Below are 24,795 nucleotides of genomic sequence, written 5' to 3'. Positions count from 1 at the left end.
TTGCCTTCAGTCCCTGTCATATCTGAAACTTCTATTCTCAGTGGACTGTCTTTCCTGACCAGCTGTCCCTTGCTACTGCAGTTGGCTGTTAGAATCTCTGCATATAGCATACCTTCATTGTCTTCGGACCTGTCGTTTGATCTTAGTGTGCTCGTCGTCTTTTCCCTGGCCCCACGTGGGTCTGATAGGGCCTTCATGTTCGGCATGTCTCCGTTGTTGCTTACCATCCCCTTGTCTGCGCCTGACTTTGAATTTCCTGATGTCACACCTGAATTGTCATTTGTCTCTCTAATCTGTTTCAGGCTTTGCAGTTTCTCTTCTAAGCACTGTATCCTAGCTTCTGCTGCTAAGACCTGTACTTCCCACTTCCTGCACTCTTCAGCTATCCGCTCCTCCATTTTCTTACCAAGCTCTACTATCTTCCTTCCCCACTCTTCCTCCCTTTTTTGGAGCTCTAGCTCCCAGTCTTTCCTCCCTGGTTCGTCCACCAGATCTCTGGGTTTCCGTCCTCTAAGGCCACCCATTTTTTTTTTTTTTTTTTTTTTTGTTTTTTTTTTTTTTTTTTTACTTTTTATCACCACAGACAGAAGGCTAGAGGAGGGAGAGGGTGTGGGGGAGAGAGAGAGAGGGTAGAAAGAGGGAGAGAGAGGAGAGAGAAAGGGTAGAAAGAGGGAGAGAGAGGAGAGAGTATGGGGGTGAGGGATAAGACCAAGGGGGAGGGAGAGAAATGTGAGGGGGGAGAGAAAGGGTAGAGAGAGGGAGAAAGAGAGGGAGAGGGAGAGGGAGAGAAAGAGAGAGAGAGGGAGAAAGGAGGGAAGAAGGCTATGAGAGAGAGAAACGCGAGGGAGGGAAAAGGTAAGAGGTCTGTGGGGGAGGCAGTCAAATTCCAAGGATCAGCTGTGTGTACTCACCTAGTTGTGGTTTCGGGGTCGAGACCCAGCTCCTGGCCCCGAGTGTGTATGTGTGTGCGCGCGTGTGTGTGTGTGTGAGCACGTCAGTTGTTTATATGTCCCAGAAATACAATTCACTTCTGTGTATCCGTAATACTAATGAAATACCACTAACACTGAGAGTAGTGTGTGTGTGTGTGTGTGTGTGTGTGTGTGTGTGTGTGTGTGTGTGTGTGTGTGTGTGTGTGTGTGTGTGTGTGTGAGTGTGTGTATGTGTGTGTGTGTGTGTGTGTGTGTGTGTGTGTGTGTGTGTGTGTGTGTGTGTGTGTGTGTGTGTGTGTGTGTGTGTGTGTGTGTGTGTGTGTGTGTGTGTGTGTGTGTGTGTGTGTGTGTGTGTGTGTGTGTGTGTGTGTGTGTGTGTATGTATGTGTGTGTGTGTGTATGTGTGTGTATGTGTGTGTGTGTGTGTGTGTGTGTTTGTGTGTGTGTGAGATTTATATCGTTTGTAGGTATAACTTGTGTGTGTGTGTGTGTGTGTGTGTGTGTGTGTGTGTGTGTGTGTGTGTGTGTGTGTGTGTGCGCCACCACATTAAGATGGTCCTACTTGGAGGGATATACAGTGATGAAACTCTTGCTAACTCCAACAATGTTGTAATCGCCTGCGTTTCCGTTATTCAGCAAAATATTTTAAGTCACCCGTAAATGTAGTGTCTATACCTATGTTTATCTATACCTATATCCGGTTTATACCATGCAGAAAGGTCTGTGCAGAGCTAAACTTGCAAAAAGACTTTCCACAGAAAAGCCTGCAGAAAGGTCTTTGCACACCCTAGCATGCAAAAATGTTTTCACACAGCCTAGACTGCAGAAAGATTTTTGCATGCCCTTGTCTGCAGAAAGGCCTCTGAACAGCCTAGCCTGCAGAAAGGCCTCTGAACAGCCTAGCCTGCAGAAAAGAACATTTCTTATATAAAATATATTAAGTTTCAGGTTACAAGTAAGAAATTAAACATATATTCAAATCTTTTAACATTAATTTATTAGTACAGTTTTAAGTATAGAAAAAAGTTTCAAACCTACTAAATATTTTTGTGAATTTTGTCAACTAAGTTCAGTCCAAAATTTCAAATACCTTGATTCCATGAATTTGGAATTTTAATCATTCAGATTTCTTAGATGGTTTTTGTTAGGCTGTGACATTAGAAGAGTTCACTTGTGAGACATTAGTCAAGGGAAAGATTAATTAGGGTGCCACCTAAGAGATTGGTTGTGGTGCTCCGTATGAGAGATTGGCTATAGCAAAAATCTATGAGATATTAGTTATGGTACCATCTATGAGATTAGTAATGGTATCATCTATGAGAGATTAGTGATGGTACCCTCTATGAGAGATTAGTAATGGTACCATCTATGGGAGTTTAGTAATGGTACGTACCATCTATGAGAGATTAGTAATGGTACATCTATGAGAGATTAGTAATGGTACCATCTATGAGAGATTAGTAATGGTACCATCTATGAGAGATTAGTAATGGTACCATCTATGAGAGATTAGTAATGGTACCATCTATGAGAGATTAGTATTGGTACCATCTATGAGAGATTAGTAATGGTACCATCTATGAGAGATTAGTAATGGTACATCTATGAGAGATTAGTAATGGTACCATCTATGAGAGATTAGTAATGGTACCATCTATGAGAGATTAGTAATGGTACCATCTATGAGAGATTAGTAATGGTACCATCTATGAGAGATTAGTATTGGTACCATCTATGAGATATTAGTAATGGTACCATCTATGAGAGATTAGTAATGGTACCATCTATGAGAGATTAGTATTGGTACCATCTATGAGAGATTAGTAATGGTACCATCTATGAGAGATTAGTATTGGTACCATCTATGAGATATTAGTAATGGTACCATCTATGAGAGATTAGTAATGGTACTATCTATGAGAGATTAGTAATGGTACCATCTATGAGAGATTAGTAATGGTACCATCTATGAGAGATTAGTAATTGTACCATCTATGAGAGATTAGCATTGGTACCATCTATGAGAGATTAGTAATGGTACCATCTATGATAGATTATTAATGGTACCATCTATGAGAGATTAGTAATGGTACCATCTATGAGAGATTAGTATTGGTACCATCTATGAGAGATTAGTAATGGTACCATCTATGATAGATTATTAATGGTACCATCTATGAGAGATTAGTAATGGTACCATCTATGAGAGATTAGTAATGGTATCATCTATGAGAGATTAGTAATGGTACCATCTATGAGAGATTAGTAATGGTATCATCTATGAGAGATTAATAATGGTACCATCTATGATAGATTAGTAATGGTACCATCTGTGAGAGATTAGTTAAGGTGCCACCTACAAAACATTAGTTATAGTGCTACTTATTAAATTATTTACCCATATACATGGGGCCACCTAGTGAATACTTTACCTATGGTAACACATAAAGGAGATTATACGTAGCTATAGCAGTCAGATCACAGGTTTGATCACTGACTAGGTAGGATGAGACATGCAAGGGAGGAGGCAGGAAACAGATTAGTTGACCCATGTTGAGTCAGCAGGTTAACGGTCTTAGTAGGAAGCCCGCTGAACTCAGGTGAGAATGTAGGTGTCTTGCTCTGCTGGGGCTTGGCGAGGAGGTATACCTAGTCTGTTTGGGAACTTCTAGTGTCTGTTTTTATTTGCAAAGAGTCTCCTATGCCTTTTATCATTTAGATTTGGGCAAAATATCTCTGTACATCGGTAAACAGGGCTCTATACGATATAAACTGTTAATGGCCCTTACAAACCCAACAAGGGGGAGTCAGCAGGTCAGACGTCAAGTGGGTCAGCTAGGGATGAAAAACTATAATCATGTGGAAGGTACAGTGATGGTTAGGGACTGGAGAACCCATCAGGTCGTGTGGGTGGTGATCAGGGGCTCACGGTTGGTTCACCCTCAGGCTTGTTCTCCTCCATGTCAACCTCCAACATACAAAGAGGACTCTTTGCCTCCTGGCAGCTCTCATCACTGATATAGTAGAAGTGCTTGTAAGTCAGGGCGGAGCACCTGTGGACAAGGTTAGTCAGGTCATTGAAACTGTAAGGGTAAGGTTATTTTGGTACAAACTAAATTATATTTCATAGACTGTGCATAAATTTAATCCACAAAACAGCTTGTCTGCACACACTAAATGAATGAAACCAGCCAGTACCTCAGGCTAAAATAGAATACTGTACACAATTCACAAATAACTCGCACACAGGAGAGAAAAGCTTATGACGAAGTTTCGGTCCGACTTGGACCATTTACAAAGTCACACTGTATACAATTATATCACATGTAAGAGAAACAGATAGCTGGAATGATGCCCTAGAAAAAGATGTCAGAACTGACGTCGACTCAGACTAGAATACTCAGAGTTAAGCGCACATTACTATATTCGCGAACTGAAAAAACGAGACAGACAAGGCAACTGCTAAAATATTAGGAACATAGAAAATAAAGGTTATAGTAATTTATCAAGTAGACAGGATGTTTAAAGGAATATAAGGTCAAAATTTAAGAATATACACTGTTAATAGGGTCAGTAATACACGAAGGGAGGAAAAGCCAACAAGAGTCTACAAAGTAAGAGAGTTGCTCCCTCCTATCAAACAGAGGGAGATGGAAAGCAAGCCAAATAAAACATTTTTTTAATAAAAAAATTACAATTTTAAACAATACAGTTAAACTAATATTTTAAGCTAAAAAAAACAGAATAATTTGCCTAACAAACTAAACAGAAAATATACTTCGACTGATTAATTTTTTCAATATTAATTACCCAGGTTAAAGAAGAGACTAAGTAGGAAAGAAAGATAGAGTAAATTGTTGCTATTGTGTAAGTTACCGAAACTAAAACATTTTTTTTTAATTCTTAGTCCAGATGGCAGACTTACAATCATAAATGCATACAATCCGCCACTTAAACAAGTGAAAGAGAATAATTCGATACTGTACATGAGTAACTTTATAATACACTGAGAACTGTGCCAATGTACTGGTATCAGCTAATTTTAATGGTATTGGTTTCGGCCTAAAACTGAACGCTGGTATTGACAAAAAATTTTGGTATCGTCCCGTCACTAATTGAAACTGACTAAAAATCATTGTAAACGAGGCTTTATATATAAATTCCCCTCAAGGGAGATTCCTTGATGCTGGTGAATGGCTCTTGATCTGAGGAATTGGATCTGTGCTCCAGTTCCCTGAATTGAGCCTGAATGCCTTCCACCCCCCCCCCACATGCGCTGTATAATCCTCTGGGTTTAGCGCTCCCCATGATTATAATTATAATAATATATATAAATAAGGAGCGGGTGGTGAGGTTTGTGGCTCAGTGGCAGCACCTTCCACCTATGGCTCACAAGCAAATAACCCGTGTTCAATCTTGGTGCGAGTGGAAATGTTGAGCCAATTCCCTCGTCCATGCTGGTCTGTTCACCTGGTGGTAAACAGGTACTCGAGTGGTAGCCCACTGTTGTGGGACCATCCTGAAGAAATGGGACAAAGGATTCCACTGGAAATAGCCACACTGATGACTTTCTTGGAATATCCTTCTTAAATTATTATTCATCATTTTGCGTGCAAGTGCAACTCACTCTCACCCTCTACAACTCACTCTCCCACACTGCTACAAAACATTCCAAAGCTCATTCCAATGCTTCAACGCATTACCAGACCACTTAAACATATTCCTATATCACATTTCCACCCTCCTGCAACACTTTTCCACCCTCCTACAACACATTCCCACCCTCTGACAACAGTTTCCCACCCTCCTGCAACACTTTCCCACCCTCCTGCAACACTTTCCCGCCTCTTACACTTTCCTACACTCCTGCAACACACTCCCACTTTCCTGCAACATATCAGGAGGGTTCCAGAGCCCAATCAGGGTACTCGAAATTGTCGACATTGCTTTTGGCCAACAAGCAAACTCTTCGTCATCCTTACATAACCAGAGAGACCCAACTTCTTGCCAAGTTGAGTGATGAGTCGAGATGAGAAAGCAGTATAGTTCTAGAAATAGTAACAGTGACTGAACTCACTTTCATGAAAATAATAAGTTATAGTAAACATCATTTGAGTAAGTCTTAAAAAGAGTCAGTATATAATATACTAGAAACACATCCAAATTGTTTCATTATTTCGATGATGGAATACTCAATTAGGCATCTATGAGGTCAGGGCTATCTTCTCGTCCACTTGAAAGAAAATCTATCTAATGTGATATTTGATATGGGATCTGGGTGTGTTGCATGCATGAAAAAATCAACCACACTACATTACTGTAACACATCAACTGGAAATTTAGAAACAAATATATGCTAGAATAACTAATAAAGACGGAACGTCAAGACTGTAGCTGTGCTCCTGTAATTACTGAGGTAATATATAAAAATAGTACGGGAGGAAAACTGTACATACATGAAATATAGTATATTACGTACGTGAAGCAAAGATATAACAGCATAATACCCTTTTAAAACAATGTTTTTAAAAGTAACTTAGTATAAAAACAGAACAATACTTCATGAACATGTCATAACCAGCATTTCATGATCCATATGTCATGCACATTTGATATGACAAGAGCATCACTTCACCATTGCATGACTTTTCCTTTAGCTAGGCACAGGCCAGGACTTACAGTCTTAACTTTCATAAACTAGTGCCTCCCCATCCCAGCAAGGAATGGCATTTCCCTGTCACAGAGGCTGGAAAAAGTATTGATATACACCCATCTAAGGGTCTAGAGTCATGACCACAAGGCACATGAGGGAGGTATTTAACCATCATTTGCCTAAATGTATGAATCAGTTAAATTTTTGAAAACCCTCTCAGGAAATTTGTGTATTCCAGAAATTAGCTTAAACTGTATTAGAAACTAACACTGCCTCAGCGAGAATCTTAGAGACTACTAAATCGCAAGTGACTTCTTTGGGGCTAGATACATTACCATCCTTCCTGGCGGTTCTCGGGTGCCTGCGTATACTCGTAGCAGGTGGCACCAGGCAGCGCAGCAGGTGGGTCGCTGAAGGGATCAGTATGAGGTGGAGGACGCGGGGTGCATGTGCTAATGTGCCTGTAATGACATGCAACACATCAATTCAATTCAATAGTTTATTTGGACATGATACATAGTTGTACAAGGAATTATAGTAGTTGGGTGTACATGCCAAAAGCCCCTTGTATGCAGAGCATTATGGGCAGGCTTAAAATTAACTTAAGATTAACTAAGCAATGATAGATTCAGTGGTAAAAATTACAGTAAACAATTTACAATAAGAAGTACAAATGAATATTTTAAACAATGAAATTTGAACATTTCGATTATGAAGCATTATAGTTGTACAAAATTGTAGCATTACAATGTATAATATAACAAAATGATCAATTTACTATAAGTAGTCATACAATTTATTAATCCATGGGTTATTCTTCGGGAAAGTACTAGCATAAATGTTTTCTTAAACCATGTGAACAGTCACACGTGACAAATCACAAGACATGAATTTAGAAAAACTAACTTCTCAGCCGAGTAGGGAGAGCCTAGGAGCCCTAACCTCTCAGCCCAGTAAGGAGAGCCCATGGGCACTAACCTCTCAGCCCAGTAAGGAGAGCCAATGGGCACTAACCTCTCAGCCCAATAAGGAGACCCCATGGGCACTAACCTCTTGGCCCAGTAAGGGAAGCCTAGGGGCAGTAAGAAGAGCCCTGAGGCACTAACCTCTCAGCCCAGAAAGGAGAGCCCAGGGGCATGGTGGAGTCATCCACGGTCCACGACCAAGCATTAGTATCTAAGTCGAAGCGACCTCCGATCCAGTAATCCGATGTCAGCACTGTAAGACCACATAATATTTAGTCCGAGGAATATACTTATATTTTTCTTATATATACACGATGCTCTGTGTAATATAAGTTAGCAATATACTCTTGAGAGTACTTTGCAGCCAGTGAAAGCACTACTTTAACTAGAAATATTAAAACAGTTATTCCTTCAATGGAGGTGGATAAATACGGGAAAGAAAGCAGTCAACAACCTTTCATTGGATCAAACCAAATTATCTTTCATTTCCCAGAGCTATATGACCCCTTACATTATATAAATATATAAATATAATACAGGCAATAATAATTAAATATGTTATTAGCGATGTGTTTATTGTGATTCTGAAATGGCAAAGAAATGAATATCGGAAATGCTTGGCAAGGTTACAGACTTAACTTTCTGATGAAGGTAGAGTAAAGGAGAACTTGTTGGTCGAAATGGTTGTATGTAGATGACGTCCCTTTAATTTCTACCAGACATTTTGCCCTCATGATTTCAGATCCAAGTATTTATAGTGTTACTGGGCTGTGTAAGTGACTGTGATAATTTTATTAAGCAAACTTGGATATCGATTTCAAAGTAATAACTCAAGAATAACTTTTCTGATTGGCTTCAAACTTTTGCTGTTAATATTTCATACCTATTGAAAAGTATGGTTTGATTTTGCCAGTTTTAACGAACAATTTAACATTGTTGTATCCTAACTAATATTAGATTCAGAATTTCATTATGCTTTGTACATGTCAATTTGCCAATTTTATTTAAAACAATTGGTTTACGATACAAATACCATGTCATGCTTGTCAGTCTATGCGACACAGCCACCACATTTCACTGCGTCATTCACAAGGTGATTGGACGATTGGAGTGGAGTCCTATTGCATGACAATGGCAGTGGTACGTGAAACCTTGAGTAAACATTGAAGTAATCTCGAAAATTTAATCACCAGATTGAATTCTTATGGCTTAGCCATAAACTTATCGTATGGCTTAACAATAAACTTATCAAAGACCATATTTGCAGAACTACAATAACTTTTCTAAGCCTTACTGCAGGGCAAGGAAAAATTAGCACCAAAAATGATTAAGATAGAGGCTATTCTCAATTATGAAATCTCTAAGGATAGAATATATCTTCGGCAATATCTGGGAAATTATTCTCAGGTTGCAGCCTCCATTTTTACCTCTCTTATTAGTCGAAAAGTTCAGCTTAAATGGACAGCTAAATGGGGATTAAGGGGCACGTAAGTTCCCCAGTCTTCTAATAACATGTTCATTTTCCACTATAATCTGAGCTTTGCTCGGACCTCTCCAACACTATTGTCCTCAAAGAGTTAAGTTATACCATGAATTAAGGAAAGATCCTGGACTTCATCTTACGGAACAAAGCAAATGCGATAGTAATTATGGTCAAGGTAGATTATAGTGGAAAAATGAACATGTTATTAAAAGACGGAGGAACTTACGTGCCTCTTAATAAAATGAAAGCCTTTCTGTGCAGCTCTCTACAAATCTCGCCTGGTTATCAGAAAACTTCAATTTTGATGAGACTTTCATCATTAATATTTTCTTTTATTAACACATTGGTGATTTCCCACTAAGGCAGGTGACCCGAAAAAAAGAATAAGCAGTTTCATCATTAATTCCATCACTGTCTGGCCAGAGGTGTGCCTACATTACAGTTAAAAAAGCTGCAGCACATCACCCCTCCTTCAGAGCACAGACACTGTACTTCCCACCTCCGGGACTCAGAGTCCGGCTAACCGATTTCCCTGAATCTCTTCATAAATGTTGCTTTGCTCGCACTCCAACAGCACGTCAAGTCATAAAAAAACATTCGCCTCCACTCGTTCCTATCTAACACGTCCACAAACGCTTGCTGGAAGTCTAAGCCCCTCGCACACAGAAACCTTTACCCCCTCCTTCCAACCTTTCCTACCCCTCAAGGAAGGCTCCTTGACGCTGGTGAAGGGCTCTTGATCTAGAAAATTAAATCTGTACTCCAGTTTCCTGAATTGTGCCTGAATGCTTTCCACCCCCCCCCCTCCACAGGTGCTGTATAATCCCTACGGGTTTAGAGCTTCCCGTGATAAATAATAATAATAATAATCCAACCTTTCCGAGGACGACCCCTACCCCGCCATCAGGACCGTCATTCTCACCCCAAATATTGGATCAAAAATCATAATTATTAAAGCACTACAATAAAACGAAACATTTGGAAGAAATCACAAAACATCCTTCCAGACTGCACCACATTTAACTTGCGCTGGTAAGTAATTATCTCTACTGGAGAAGTGACAACTTGGTGTGTATGTGAGGACCTTGTCAACGTCCTTCTGGCTGTGTATAAAAATATGCAGTCCACCTGTCTTTCCCTTCATGCCTAATCATAATTATTGATCACATAAACCACCAGGCAGAAGAGGTGGGTGAATTGGACCTGCCTTACATAGGCCAGTAGGCCTGCTGCAGTGTTCTTTCTTATGTTCTTATGTTTTTTTGCTGCCTCACTCTTATCAGTCCTATTAATGATAAACTTTTAAAATTACCTAACTTATATATTAATATGACATAATAAATATTAAAATGTACTGCTCCACAACCTGTGTCAATATATCATAGTCAGCAAGAATTAGGAATAGTCTGCCCGAAATGGCTAGGCATCCTAGTGGATTTCTTTGTAATTAATATTTTGTAACATGTAAACCACATATTGTAAGCTTCGAAAGGAAATAATTTTTTTTTATTTTCAATACTGAAGCAGTGGTATTGTTTTTGTTGTTGATGCTGCCAGTTCTATGTTATTATTATTATTATTATTATTATTATTATTATTATTATTATTATTATTATTATTATTATTATTATAATCAAGGGGGGATGTGGAAGGCATACAGGCTTAATTCGGGGAACTGGAGCACAGATCCAATTCCCTAAATCAAGAACCCCTCACCAACATCAAGGAACCTTCCTTGAGGGGTGCCAGTTCTATGTTGCTTAAATTATTATAAATGCATCTTGGATTAGATGATACACTGTCACGGTCCACTCATGACCTATAAACATTATGCATTTTCTTATTATTTTTCCTTTTAAATTATGAATCTTAAAACTACATTTAAAAAAGCAATATATTGAATACAGGCTAAAAATTATGCAATGCTCCTGATATAGTTCATTTTCAGCGTCTTTAGAAACGGTATTAATAAAAATATGCATAAGGGTTTAGAATTGCTTTTTGCTTTTGTAATTAAAATTATATTATTCAGAATAATAATGGTTAAATATGAAGTTAATAATAAAAATAATTCTCACTTGACGCTCTCATGTACTGCAGCAGATGTCCCAAATCCGCTAAGTCATCAAGTTTCAACAGGTCGCCATAGATGGACCTGCAGAACTGTCTGGCTTCTGGCCACGACACCTGCCGAAGATATCATCATTAAGATGTACAACTGTGATGGTGATGTTTTGGCAGGGTAAACAATTTCTCCTTAATCAGGTATCAGTCACATAATGGTCCACTCAACTGAGCTGTTGAGTCATTCGACCAAGGTCTTCCACTGGCTTACCTGACTACCCCTTAAAAATATTAAAGATTACAGCACAAAATGTTTTTCAGGCCCCAGAAAATGAGAAAATAGAAATCATGCCCACATATGCAACACCTGCACTCAATTAATGGAACTTTGTAGTTATGAAGAAGTTCCAAATATCACCAGTATGTTCATTCTGTTCACTCAGAGTATTTTGAAGGAAAAGCTGGCAACCCAAAACACATAACATACATACATTATATATATTTTGTTTCAACAAACAGGGTGACCTAAAAAAGAAAAACTTGACCAGATTCTAGTAAAAGGAGAAGAATTATGTTCAACTTAGAAGTGATTTATTTTCATAAGGTTGACCTGCCATAGTCAGGTCAGCTCCCGTGTAGGTAGCGTCAGTGTTAATCACCAGCTGATATTATCAAACAGCTGATTCTTCCACCAGCTGATCATCAGCTGATACTCCCTCAGCTAATATTATCAAACAGCTGATCATCAGCTGATGGTTTCTTCATTTATGGAAGTGAAGCTACTCTTAAAATCAATATACATACAGTATATACACATACATGCATAAGCATGTATGCACACACAAATTTTATATACGCACATACACGCCATACATACAGAAATACATACCCATTCCCCAGGCGTTCTATGGTTCTTATGGGTTTAGCGTTTCCTAACAAATATAACTGCAGTGGTCGGGCGAGATTTAACAGTGACAGGACTCAGGTGGAAGCAAAATACACAGTTCAGCTAAATGAGCAAAATAGGGATTTTTTCTTAGTAAACTATTATTAGCTAAGAAATATAACTCCTTATGAAGCCAGTTACTGAAGGGACACTAGATACAAAGATTCAAGACTAGGTTTGATAGAGCCCAAGACGTTTGAAAATAACTACATAAGCTAGATGAAGTATAAACACACACACACACACACACACACACACACACACACACACACACACACACACACACCACACCACAAAAAAAAATATATCAGGCCAAATGACTATTAACAAGTGCGTTTCACAACTAGTAACTACATATATGTTTGTGTAAGACTATTCATTGCGAGTCCCTTGATAACTTTATGAACACTATGTATACGCCTACGAAGAAAATATTGCCAGTTTTTGTTTAATCCTAAACTGGATGACTCATCTTCGTGAGAGGAGAAAAGAGCGACGTAACTGACCTTAGCAGCAGAGAAAAGTGAGAGGCAGCGGTCACCGACGTACGTGTAGAGCAATGGACAGTTCCTTTTCTTGTTTTGTAGAGTAGAGTTGACGGCGGTGGCGAACAACGTCACGAGTTCGCTTGCTGAGGAGGAAGGAGGGAAGGTAAACATTACTGTTATTATTATTATTATTATTATTATTATTATTATTATTATTATTATTATTATTATTATTATTATTATATTATTATTATTATTTCAGGAGTCCGTGGGCAAGTGTGAGCAGGACGTACTTAGCTTGGGCCAGTAGGCCTGCTGCAGTGCTCCTTCTTTCTTATGCACTTACGTACAGTCCCGGGGGAATGGTATTATTACAATTATAACTAAGCAATAAACCCACAAGGGTCATACAGTGCTACTGGGGAATGGGAAGGAATCAGATACGATCCAAGGAGAGGACAAGTCCAATTCCTTGAATTAAAAGCGTCTAACCAGCAACAAGAAGTAGAATTAACTTTAAAGTCATTCTTTATATTTGATCGTCTCTCAAGAAGAATAAATTTTAACGATAAAAAAGTTGTTTAGCAGATTCTTAAGTACTGAGCAACACTGATATGGTGATGCAGCCTCCTGTAAATTTGTCTTTTTTAAAAATTGCCTCGTGGAATGGAGACCAGGACGAGTAGGTTAAATCTATTGAGTTCATTTTCACTGTCCTTCAAGTAATCACTTGTTTATATCATTTACAAGCACATGATGCTGCCAGATACTAAAAGCTGGGACTGAAGAGGAACTGGCTACAATGTACTGTAAGTACCAGTTGTATATGAAGCATACATAAGGAGGAAGTGCCTCTGCATACCCTCTAATGATCCGTATGGCGTATTGGGAAATATTATATATATATATATATATATATATATATATATATATATATATATATATATATATATATATATATATATATATATATATATATATATGTCGTGCCGAATAGGCAGAACTTGCGATCTTGGCTTAAATAGCAACGTTCATCTTGCCATATAGGACAAGTGAAAATTTGTGTATGCAATAATTTCGCCAAAATCATTCTTAACCTAACGAAAAAAAAATATATTTCACTGTGTTTGTTTAGTATTAAATTACTGTAAACAAATCTAAAATATATTTAGTTGGGTTAGGCTAAAATAAATATATCTTGTTATAATAAGGTTAGGTAAGTTTTCTAAGATTCTTTTGGTGCAAAATTAAAAATTTTGACATTAACATTAATGAAAAACATATATATTTAAACGTATAAGAGAAAATTTTAGAAAGGATTTAATTTTAAATGAGTTCTTGCTAATTGACCAGTTTTACATATTCAACACACCGGCCGTATCCCACCGAGGCGGGGTGGCCCAAAAGGAAAACCGAAAGTTTCTCCTTTTACATCTAGTAATATATACAGGAGAATGGGTTACTAGCCCCTGGCTCCCGGCATTTTAGTCGCCTCTTACAACACGCATGGCTTACGGAGGAAGAATTCTGTTCCACTTCCCCATGGAGATAAGAGAAAATAAACAAGAATAAGAACTAGAAAGAAAATAGAAGAAAACCCAGAGGGGTGTGTATATATATGCTTGTACATGTATGTGTCGTGTGACCTAAGTGTAAGTAGAAGTAGCAAGACGTACCTGAAATCTTGCATGTTCATGAGACAGAAAAAAGGACACCAGCAATCCTACCATCATGTAAAACAATTACAGGCTTTCGTTTTACACTCACTTGGCAGGACGGTAGTATCTCCCTGGGCGGTTGCTGTCTTCCAACCTACTACCTAGGATATATATATATATATATATATATATATATATATATATATATATATATATATATATATATATATATATATATATATATATATATATATATATATATATATATGTTTATTATAATAGACATACGACCATTGATACCATAAGTAAGAAATGGTTATAACTATGACCATAATTTTTAAAGGGGTGGATCGGTAAGCCAGCGGAAGGGCTCGGTCAGATGACCAAAAGCTCCAACAGCGGGTCATTATCTGACTAAAACCTGCGTCAGGAAGCACTTGCCCTGTTTCCTGACAAACCTTATCTGATACTATAATTCATGCCTACGCAACACGCTTACTCTCGACACAATAACAAAAGCTTACCCTAAAAAGGCGTATGAAAGTATTTACAATTACTCCTGGGTTAGGTCCATGCAGAAAAATGTCCGTTGGGTTATATAGCTCACTGCAGGAGTAAAATTCTTTGGTTCGTTAGCTTCCTGCAGAAGTAATATTTGTTAATCTAGCTCACAGCTGGAGCAACATATGTGGGTTAGTTAACTCCTTGTAGAAATAACATGCATCGGTTAGCTTCCTATTGAAATAACTTGCATGTGTTGGCTTTCTATTGAATTAACATGCATGTGTTAACTTCCTGTAGAATTAAAATGCATGGGTTAGCTCCCTAGAGAAGTAACATGCATGGGTTAGTTAGCTCCCTGTATGTAAGGTGAGCGCCATTAACCTTATTTGCATCTAGTGTAACTAGTGGTGTGGTAGTCTGTATACCTCGCCTGCCAACGTCATCTGTAGCTTTAAGCCCGATATGTTCAGTTTGACTTCTGCCTATTTCAGTCTAATTTCTCTCTTACTTGTATTCTTTACCTGTTTAGCTAAAAGAAAAAAGCGTCGGCCATCACTTGTCAAATCCTCATAAATGCTCTCAAGTTTCCTGGTTTTTCTCAGCAATGTCTTCAGTTACTTCTCTGATGTCACCGCCTATTTGATTTGGCCTTAAGCAACTTGTTATTAATAAGTGTAATCTATTCTCATGTGTCACTTTTCATTTTAACCCACAGGTCTGTTTCGTCAACCGGTTAGTGAACTGATTGGCCTGGAGAGGGATTAGTTACTGAAACTACCGTGGAGAAGCAGCCATCACTTAGCTGTCTCCCCTTCAGATATATTCATCAGAGGCAACAGCAACTAATCCAGTTGCTGTTCCTGAGGAAATATGGTAGAAGGTAGATTGACAGAGAGCCCTCTACCAAGGCTGCTCTATCAACCAGCCCTCCACCACGGCTGCTCTACCACCTCACCAATTGCTGACCAATTACCACCACATCTTCATCCTTTCCTCCAGGAACATCCACCTGTCAATCATCGCTCCTTAGGCTGTCCCTTGACTCATTAGCAAAAATATTAACAACAGACCTTGCTGTATTGCCTAATTTCACGATCTTACTTTATTTTTGTGTCCTTTTATTTAAGTTTTAAATTATTGTTTCCCGTTTGAAATAAAATGGTGTTAAATCACGCTCTAATTTTACCCTGATTGATATTAAATGTTTTTTAGTTAGTAATTTTCCAGAAAAGGAAGATATAAATCACTTTACCCTGAGACTATAGAAGTAATATTTGTAGCTTAGATAATTCCATACAGAAGTAACATTTTTAGGTTAGTTAGCTCCATGTAGAAGTAACATTTGTGGATTAACTAGCTCTGCAGAAGTTATGTTAAAAGGGTTATTTAGATCATTGTAGAAGTAAAATTCGTGGGTTAATTTTTGTGGCCTGTAGCCAACAGTGAAATGTTAACTCACTCATGTTCATGCTTTTGGGCGGCAGTGCCAGCTTCCTCTGTTTAATTATCTGTTGAAATTAAAACGAGTTATCCACTGCAGTGAGTGTGAGGGAGTGAGTACTCAAGAGTACTCTCCTATTTGTGATTGTAGTGTACGAGTCTCAGCTTTCAGTCACCCTTCCCCGTCCTCTTCAGCTGGATGTTACCAAGTTCACTCCTGGGTGGTGTGTGGATCCTGTCACTTGTGTTCTTAAAGCTGTGTGTGTGTGTTAGTGTGTGTGTGTGTGTGTGTGTGTGTGTGTGTGTGTGTGTGTGTGTGTGTGTGTGTGTGTGTGTGTGTGTGTGTGTGTGTGTGTGTGTGTTAGTGTGTGTGTGTGTGTGTGTGTGTGTTAGTGTGTGTGTGTGTGTGTGTGTGTGTGTGTGTGTGTGTGTGTGTGTGTGTGTGTGTGTGTTAAGTACGAGATTACATGGTTAATAAAGACATCCAAGTGTTGGACAAGTGTCTCGTTCATGAAGTGTTTTTAATGTTATTATACATGGACAATTCTATTTATTATTATACATGGGTACAATTCTTTTATTATTATTATTATTATTATTATACATGGGTTTAAATTAATTTTACCTTTTCCTCTCAAAATTTAAATTGAACAAATTAAAATGAGAAAACTATACAGTTATTTAAGCACATGAGAAATATAATATTTACATTCATTATGTATCTCTTTGCCATAAGCATTTCTAGCGTCCTAAATTCAAAATATATTCGAGTCAAATTTCAACACTAATAAAACATTTTGACAAATTTCATTCATTAATAAAGACAAGAGGTGTACATTGTCCTCTTCCCTTGCTGTGTGACCCTCTCGGGTTGAATCCTTTTGATTAATTTATTAGTTTATTATTCTTTTCTCTAGAAAAATGATAATCAGTCAAGCGCTAAACTCGTAGGGATCATACACTTGGGGAATGGAAAGCAATAAGGTATGATCTAAATGAAGGGTAGCTACAGTTCTTTTGATTAAGAGCCCTTCAACATTACTAAACACTCTTTGAAGGGACAGATGTTGACAAGACATGTCACTAGTACTCACCTGACAAATACGAGAGTCGACGGGGCACTCAGACATTCTGTTACAAGCATTTTCAAATGAGTAGCACCCTGAATTACAGTACACATTCCCACTGCTGCAATACTGTTGTGTGTGCTTCCAAAACTGTAACAATAAGCAAAAAATAATTAAATACATGATGAAGTCACAGCATAACTCTTATGTTCAGTGAGCTGGTAATTAGACTCAAGATTAGGAACCATAATAAATTTTTAACGAGCGAGACCCCATTCATGCCCAGTATCTCTGTAACTTATAATGTAAGTCTGAACTTACACTTGACCTTGAAGATGGTAATGATAACACATTCATGAATTCAACCCCAGGCCCAGACTCTTGCAACTCTATATTACTCAGAAATTGAAAAACAAAAAACTATCACATGCTGTAAATCTCTCATGGAGACAATCTTGACTGGTGTCATGACGCGGTTACCAAAAAACACTATTATATCTCCTCTTCACGAAGATGGCGTTAAATCACTTGCATAAACTTTATATCGACACCTTTAACGTCACTTATCATCAGAGTCTTTGAGTGCAAAGCTTATAACAGTAGTAGCAGTTGTGACATTCATAGAACATGTTGACCTCGGAGGTCACTCAGTACTCGTAGGCATTAACAAATATCCACGAAGCAATAAAAATCAGCAAACAATCAAAGCAATATGTAATATAGCCTGGTCAGAGACCGGGTCGCGGGGGCGTTGACCCCCGAAACCCTCTCCAGTTATACAAATAAAGACTATCATACCAAGTAATAAAGAAAACATCACTAATAAAACCTATTGAATTCTTAATGTCAAAGGGCCCTACGGGTACCTCGCTAATTATGAAAAGCATGACGAAGGCGGAGAGGCTTAAGTCGAGGGCAAGAAGTAAGCTTGTTAAATATATGCAGTCAATTAAAATACTCGGAGCAACGTTGTTTTAAAGCAGGTTGCTCCTGCCTCTGTTAAAACCTGAGTAGTTACTGTACCTTACAGATGGAGGGATCCTCGTCAGAGCCGTCACTGCACTGATTCCCGGAGGAGCACACATAATTGATGTTGATGCACCGACCACCAGTCTTACACTCTACCTGACCAGAGCTGCACCTCGACCCCTCAACTCCTGCTGGGTAAAGATAAACGTTCTACTGTACACTTCTAACGAGGCTGTTACTTTAAATTTTTTTTTTGTGATTGATACACAAATAACCCGCACATAGAAGAGTGGAGCTTACGACGACGTTTCGGTCCGACTTGGACCATTTACAAAGTCACACTAACCAGAAGTGGAGCAGGACGGTTATATATAGGCAGGAAGTAGTGGTGGTAGTGGTAGTAGTAGTAGTGGTGGTAGTAGTGGGGAACTAAGGAGGAGGAGCCAGTCAAATATAAAGAAAGGGGAGCACTGCAAGGGAGCTAGGTGCCCACAGAGGGAGAGCAAGTGCACAGAGGTGGGGGGAAGGGAAAGTGATGAAATAAATAATGAAGGAACAGAAACACGCGACAGAAGAAAGACAAAAAGGAAAGAGGAAGGGGGAAGAGGGAGAAGAAGAAAAAATGAGGAATCAGGTTAAGTCACGGGTGTTCTGAAGTTTGGAGCATTTTACAATGTAGTGGGAGAGGAAGGCATCTACAGAGACGAAGCCAGGACTAAGATCCATACAAGGAAAGTTGTGTATTAGGGAGGATTCAACAAGACGGCGACTGTTGAAGTTGGAAGTAGGGAAGACAGTTTTAGCAGAAGACCAGTCTATAGGATGACTGTGATCTCTGACGTGACAGAAAAGAGCATTGTTAGTGTCGGCAAGACTAACACTATTTTTGTGCTCCCTAAGTCTGTCGGAAAGAGATCGGGCAGTTTCTCCAAAGTATTAAAGAGGACAGGAGGAGCAAGAAATAGAGTAGACACCAGGAACATCTGTAGAGGGAGGAGAGGTATGAACGAGATTAGTGCGAAGAGTGTTAGTCTGGCGGAAAGTAAGCTTGATGTCTAAGGGACGGAGAGAATTGTTGAGATTAGAAAGACCGGAAATGTAGGGAAGGCAGAGGACAGAAGAGTTCCCAGGAGTAGAGAGTTTGGGAGAGAAGAAATTACGTTTAGCTCGTGAGAAGGCAGAGTCTATGAAATGGGAAGGGTAGCCAAGACGGGAAAACGAATTATGAAGAGTGGAAATTTCTGCTGGAAGGGACTGAGGATCACAGATGCGGAGGGCATGGAGAAAGAGGGAGATAAGAACACTTTTCTTGACAGGGGAAGCATGATAGGAAAAGTAGTGAATGTACATGCCACTGTGCATAGGTTTTCGGTAAACGGAAAAGGCAAAACCTGTATCTGAGCGGTGGACATGGACATCAAGGAAAGGAAGCGAGGAATTAGATTCCCATTCAGCTTTAAACTTAATGGAAGGGGCAAGATTATTAAGAGCTTCAAGAAAATGTTGGAAGAGATTGGAGTCATGAGGCCACAGAGCAAAGATATCATCCACATAGCGGAGCCAGAGTGAAGGTTGCACATCGATGGTAGGAAGAAGAACAGTCTCGAAGTATTCCATGTAAAGATTAGCAAGGACAGGAGAGCCCATGTTCCTGGTGTCTACTCTATTTCTTGCTCCTCCTGTCCTCTTTAATACTTTGGAGAAACTGGCCGATCTCTTTCTGACAGACTTAGGGAGCACAAAAATAGTGTTAGGCTTGCCGACACTAACAATGCTCTTTTCTGTCACGTCAGAGATCACAGCCATCCTATAGAGTGGTCTTCTGCTAAAACTGTCTTCCCTACTTCCAACTTTAACAGTCGCCGTCTTGTTGAATCCTCTCTAATACACAACTTTCCTTGTATGGATCTTAGTCCTGGCTTCGTCTCTGTAGATGCCTTCCTCTCCCACTACATTGTAAAATGCTCCAAACTTCAGAACACCCGTGACTTAACCTGATTCCTCATTTTTTCTTCTTCCCCCTCTTCCCCTTTCCTCTTTCCTTTTTTTGTCTTTCTTCTGTCGCGTGTTTCTGTTCCTTCATTATTTATTTCATCACTTCCCCTTCCCCCCACCTCTGTGCACTTGCTCTCCCTCTGTGGGGATCTAGCTCCCTTGCAGTGCTCCCCTTTCTTTATATTTGACTGGCTCTTCCTCCTTAGTTCCCCACTACTACTACTACTACTACTACCTCTTCCTGCCTATATATAGCCGTCCTGCTCCACTTCTGGTGTGACTTTGTAAATGGTCCAAGTCGGACCGAAACGTCGTCGTAAGCTCCTCTCTTCTATGTGCGGGTTATTTGTGTATCGTTCCAGTCACGGTATTGTGCCTTTTTTTGTTGTGATTGCTATTTTACTTGCCTAGCTGTCCTTGTAACGGTTGAGCTCCAGTTTCAGAGCCCACACAGCATTTCATTCTACTGTCAATTCGTAGCTCTTTGGGAGCTGTTGAAATTACTACATGGAATTTGCCCCTTGTTATTTCTTTCCCTAGCACTATCCTCTTTATGTGCCTTCAACATACTGATGCTCATCTGATTGTTCAAATTTCATCTTTTCTTCCTTGTTCTGGTAACTCAGATACCAGTTTAAAATTACCTCTTTGAGGTTGAGGGAGTTGATCTGAAGTTCTAGAGATCGCCATTTATCTCTCCATTGAGAGACGATTTTTCTCATACTTACTTTCAAAACCATCTATGGAAACCTGTTTAAACATAACAGAGTCCGCTTCTTTACAGCTCTTTTGCAGATATATTTTCTAATATCTCTAACTCAACTAGGGTACACATCTGTCATCTCTGTCTTTATACAGCCTAGACTCGCCCATATTACAGAATCTTTCACTGAATTTTATTTTTTTAGTATCGTAGATATTTTGTCTGTGAGGATCACGTCTCCTATTAAATTACCACTTCTAATAAGGAGATGCATTTCTTTAGTCTTTTCCTATAGTTTTTGTCGCGTATGTCTTTAACATTCTTCTGGAGCTTCGTGTAGCGTTTTGCGGGGTGTAGGTTCCCCATTTGAGCTGGGTGTTCGATAGACTTTTAATAAATTTATACTGAAAATCAAGCTGAAGTTTTTTCTCCTTATGTTAGCCCAGTAAATACTTCTGATATTATGCTCTTTGCATTTGCTTCAGGTGATAGAGTTTGGCGTAATGTTCACTACCAGTTCCTTCTTTGTTCGATTCCACTAGCTGCTTCCGTCTCAGGTTGTATGCCAACCTTTTTTTAATGGCGCTCAGTGTCGCTACATTGCAGTCTGTCTAGGTCTTCCTGTACATTTCTACAGTCTTCTTTTATTTCTATATTTTGCATAATTTTAGAAAAGTCATTGAGCATTGGTATATAAGAATTTATTACCACTAACTAGTCATTTACATATATAAAGAATAACATGGGATCTAATGCTGGCTGTTAAAGAACTCACTCACCCATTCTGATATGTCGTCTCTCATTCTGATTATGATTACTACCTGGAGTCTACCTGGAGGTCACTCCGAGGTGTCAACGCTCCCGCGGCCCAGTCTTTGACCAGGCCTCCCTGTGGAACATTGCCTGATCACTCAGGCTGTTACTGCTTGCCTCACGTAATCCATCTTACGAACCAAACCCGGCTGGTCGGGTGCATACCAATAATTATTACTGTCACATAACACGTCTCTTATGCCCTCGATTTGCATAGTTTATGGGGGAGGCTTATGGTTTTACTGTCATTTCGTGTTTTTCTTGACACGTTCTTTGGTGGTCTTTTAGAAGAGACTGTTTTCCTGGACACACACTTATCTTGTCTCCACTGAGATTTCCACACCGTTCCGTGCATTGATCCTGAAGAAGTTTTTACAACAGGAAAAGCTTAGAGCAACTTTGTTCTCCTCCCCCACCATCTCCTTTGGCTGTTCTGCAATGGTTATCGCTTATTTTGCGACTAGTCACACACACAATAATATATATACATATATATATATATATATATATATATATATATATATATATATATATATATATATATATATATATATATATATATATATATATATATATACATATATTATATAATGTGTGTGTGAAATAAATGGTTTAAAAAACTGACGATTTGAAGACTGAAACATGCAACATAAGGAAATCATTATTGGGGGAAACGTTTCGCCACACAGTGGCTTCATCAGTTCAATACGAAGAAGAACGGTGTAAAGAGAGGAGGATTATGAGGTAATCAGTCCCTCAGCCTGGAGACGATGTGTTCAGTGCATCAAGGTGTTGTTCAACACTACACTACTTACACTAGTGGATGGTTCCACTGTGACTCCGCCTCCTCCTGCTTCTACTCACCTGACTACAATAAGTCACTTCTCCGGCCATATGCTGTACTTTCTACAAGATTGATGGACTCAACACATCGATTCCAGGCTGAGGGACTGAATACCTCAAAATTCTCTCTTTACACCGTTCTTCTTTGTATTTGACTGATGAAGCCACTGAGTGGCGTGATAAAGATTCCCATATGCTGCGTGTCTCATTCTTCAACTCGTCAGTTACCTAAACTATTTATCAAATCTCGCCCTTATATGCCTTCTGTTGTTCTATTATTTGTACAGTTCCTTGATAACGTGAGAAATCACGAAAGCGTTTGCAAGTTCACTATTTTATCACAATGGTTGTTCTGCATATTGTAATATCACCTGCTTACTGTGATCTTATTACATATATATGACACCCGTTGGGCGTCATAGAGCACCCGGGGAATGGGTGGTAATCAAGGTCTGTTTCAAGGTGAAGAAAAGTCTAACTCTTTGGATCAAGAGCCCTTAACCTATATCAAGACTCCTCCTTTCATGGTATTTTTTTCTTAAGGAACATAAGGGACCATTTTACAATATAAAACTTGATATTTAAACTCAAAATAAGCTAATGAATGAGGTTACTCTAATCTTAATATAAGTACTATTCACAAATAACCCGCACATAAAAGAGAGAAGCTTACGACGACGTTTCGGTCCGACTTGGACCATTTACAAAGTCACATTTTTATGTGCGGGTTATTTGTGTATAGTTCCAGTCACGGTATTGTGCCTTTTTTTGTTATTTATAAGTACTATTATTATTAAATTCATGGGGAAGCATTAAAACCCGTAAGGGGTCATATAGAGCCTGCCATAATTAATAACTGTTTCATCACTGTAAGTATAATTTCAGACAATCGAACACGATTGAGACCTGTGGAACAGATGCTGTCTACGGAGTGTTCGAATATCTTTAGAGCATCGGGGTCTCAATATAGTATTTTATTTTTCTAGGCGACTCACAACAGTATGCTAATTGCTAGGTGTATATACTGTTAGGTGAACATGAGCAGCAAGGAGACTTGAACCTACGTCAGCCCTACTAGGGATTGCACCCAAGTCCTTTTGGTTGTGAGCCGAACCTCCTACCACAAACCTACGAAACACCTTATTCAAAGTAATTATTTAATTAGTTGCAATATCAAATTATTAGTTAAGATGGAGAAATAAATCTGAATATAATTAGAGATATGCTACACAGCCTACAAGTCATTTATAAACGGAAAGTATCTATTATAAATAGCTAAAAAATAAGTTTTAAGAACAAAAGACACTCAGTTCTTAAATGCTACAGCTATATAGGATCACATTTCACTACAAAGTTACTAGTGCATAACTTGCCTGCTATTAAGAGGGAGGAGAGCACCAACAGTTTAGTAACTCTGGCAGGAACCATATCTGCTGCTGCTGCTGTTCCTGAAGTGAAAAAAAGTCACTGGATGATAATTAGTACACATAAGAAACTGACCGATTTATTATCGTCCAGCTTTTAAGGAAAGGAAATTGTTTGATTTGCAAAGACAAAAGTAGTTTCAGTGACTTGATAAACAATACCAGTCAAGTATAAATCTTCCCTGCAATCAGTACCTGAAGATCAACTACAGCAGGTTAGGTTAGGTAAGATTCGTCAGGAAACAGGACATTTGCTTCCTGACGCTGGTCTTAAGTCATATGATGACCCCCCACTTGAGCTTCTGTTCATCTGACCGAGGCCTTCCACTGGCTTACCGGTCTACCCTTTTAAAAACAAAGTTATAATTATAACCATAAATTAAAATACCCACAAAAAACCAAGCAACATGTGAGCGCGCTCACGAATTTTAGAATGTAAGTAGCCTACAAACCTGCTGGAAGTATCAGACACTGCGGTGTGTTGTGAGCGAGAGAGACGAGGGGAGTGTTGCTTGTGAGGTGTCACTCTCTGTACTCCTGGAGTGTGGTGGACAGTGTGGCCATCACCAGCGGACCCACTCTTCTCTTCTCCCCCCCCCCAACAAGGGAAGGGGGGACCTTGTTGCTCTGGCGAAGAGCTCTTAATCCAAGTAAATAAAGAACATATGGAGGAACATTGCAGCAGGAATACTAAGCAGGTCCTTCTCCAGTCCAACCATTCCCAACCACATATTTGTCCATCCTACGCCCAAAGCTACTACCCAAGAGGTTGGCGTCAATGCAGATCCTAATCTTTGGATTAAATCTGACTGCATCCCATTCCCCGAGACGCTGTATGACCCGTACAG

The 24,795-nt window shown here is 39.1% G+C and overlaps 1 protein-coding gene across 2 annotated transcripts; it reads right to left on the bottom strand.

Annotated features, from left to right (window-relative positions):
- Positions 1-1,906: 1,906 nt before the first annotated feature.
- LOC128696133 (uncharacterized) lies at positions 1,907-24,548 on the bottom strand. Of its 2 annotated transcripts, none has more exons than XM_070094883.1 (10): positions 24,400-24,548; positions 23,897-23,971; positions 18,224-18,360; positions 17,228-17,350; positions 16,153-16,201; positions 12,550-12,674; positions 11,112-11,220; positions 7,692-7,803; positions 6,921-7,046; positions 1,907-3,985 (listed from the first exon to the last, which is right to left on the bottom strand). In XM_070094883.1, the coding sequence occupies exons 2-10, from the start codon at positions 23,949-23,951 to the stop codon at positions 3,850-3,852; spliced, it is 972 nt and encodes a 323-aa protein (XP_069950984.1). In that variant the 5' UTR covers positions 23,952-23,971; positions 24,400-24,548; the 3' UTR covers positions 1,907-3,849. The 2 variants fall into 2 exon arrangements, with proteins under 2 accessions (XP_069950984.1, XP_069950985.1); XM_070094884.1 differs by having other exon boundaries at positions 18,224-18,357; positions 24,400-24,547.
- Positions 24,549-24,795: the final 247 nt, after the last annotated feature.

This window comes from Cherax quadricarinatus, chromosome 48, assembly GCF_038502225.1.
Source record: "Cherax quadricarinatus isolate ZL_2023a chromosome 48, ASM3850222v1, whole genome shotgun sequence".
In the NCBI taxonomy this organism is placed as follows: domain Eukaryota; kingdom Metazoa; phylum Arthropoda; class Malacostraca; order Decapoda; family Parastacidae; genus Cherax; species Cherax quadricarinatus.
Note: the sequence above shows the minus strand (reverse complement) of the source record. Positions and strands in the feature narration are given on the sequence as shown.

Bases quoted from the DNA above. Each gene is read 5' to 3' on its own strand.
- LOC128696133 (XM_070094883.1), bottom strand. From the start codon at position 23,951: ATGGTTCCTGCCAGAGTTACTAAACTGTTGGTGCTCTCCTCCCTCTTA. The intron at 16,202-17,227 runs GTGAGTACTAGT...TAATTTCAACAG, and splicing joins TCGACTCTCGTATTTGTCAG to ATAATTAAACAGAGGAAGCT. The intron at 7,804-11,111 runs GTGAGAATTATT...GTGGTCTTACAG, and splicing joins GCAGTACATGAGAGCGTCAA to TGCTGACATCGGATTACTGG.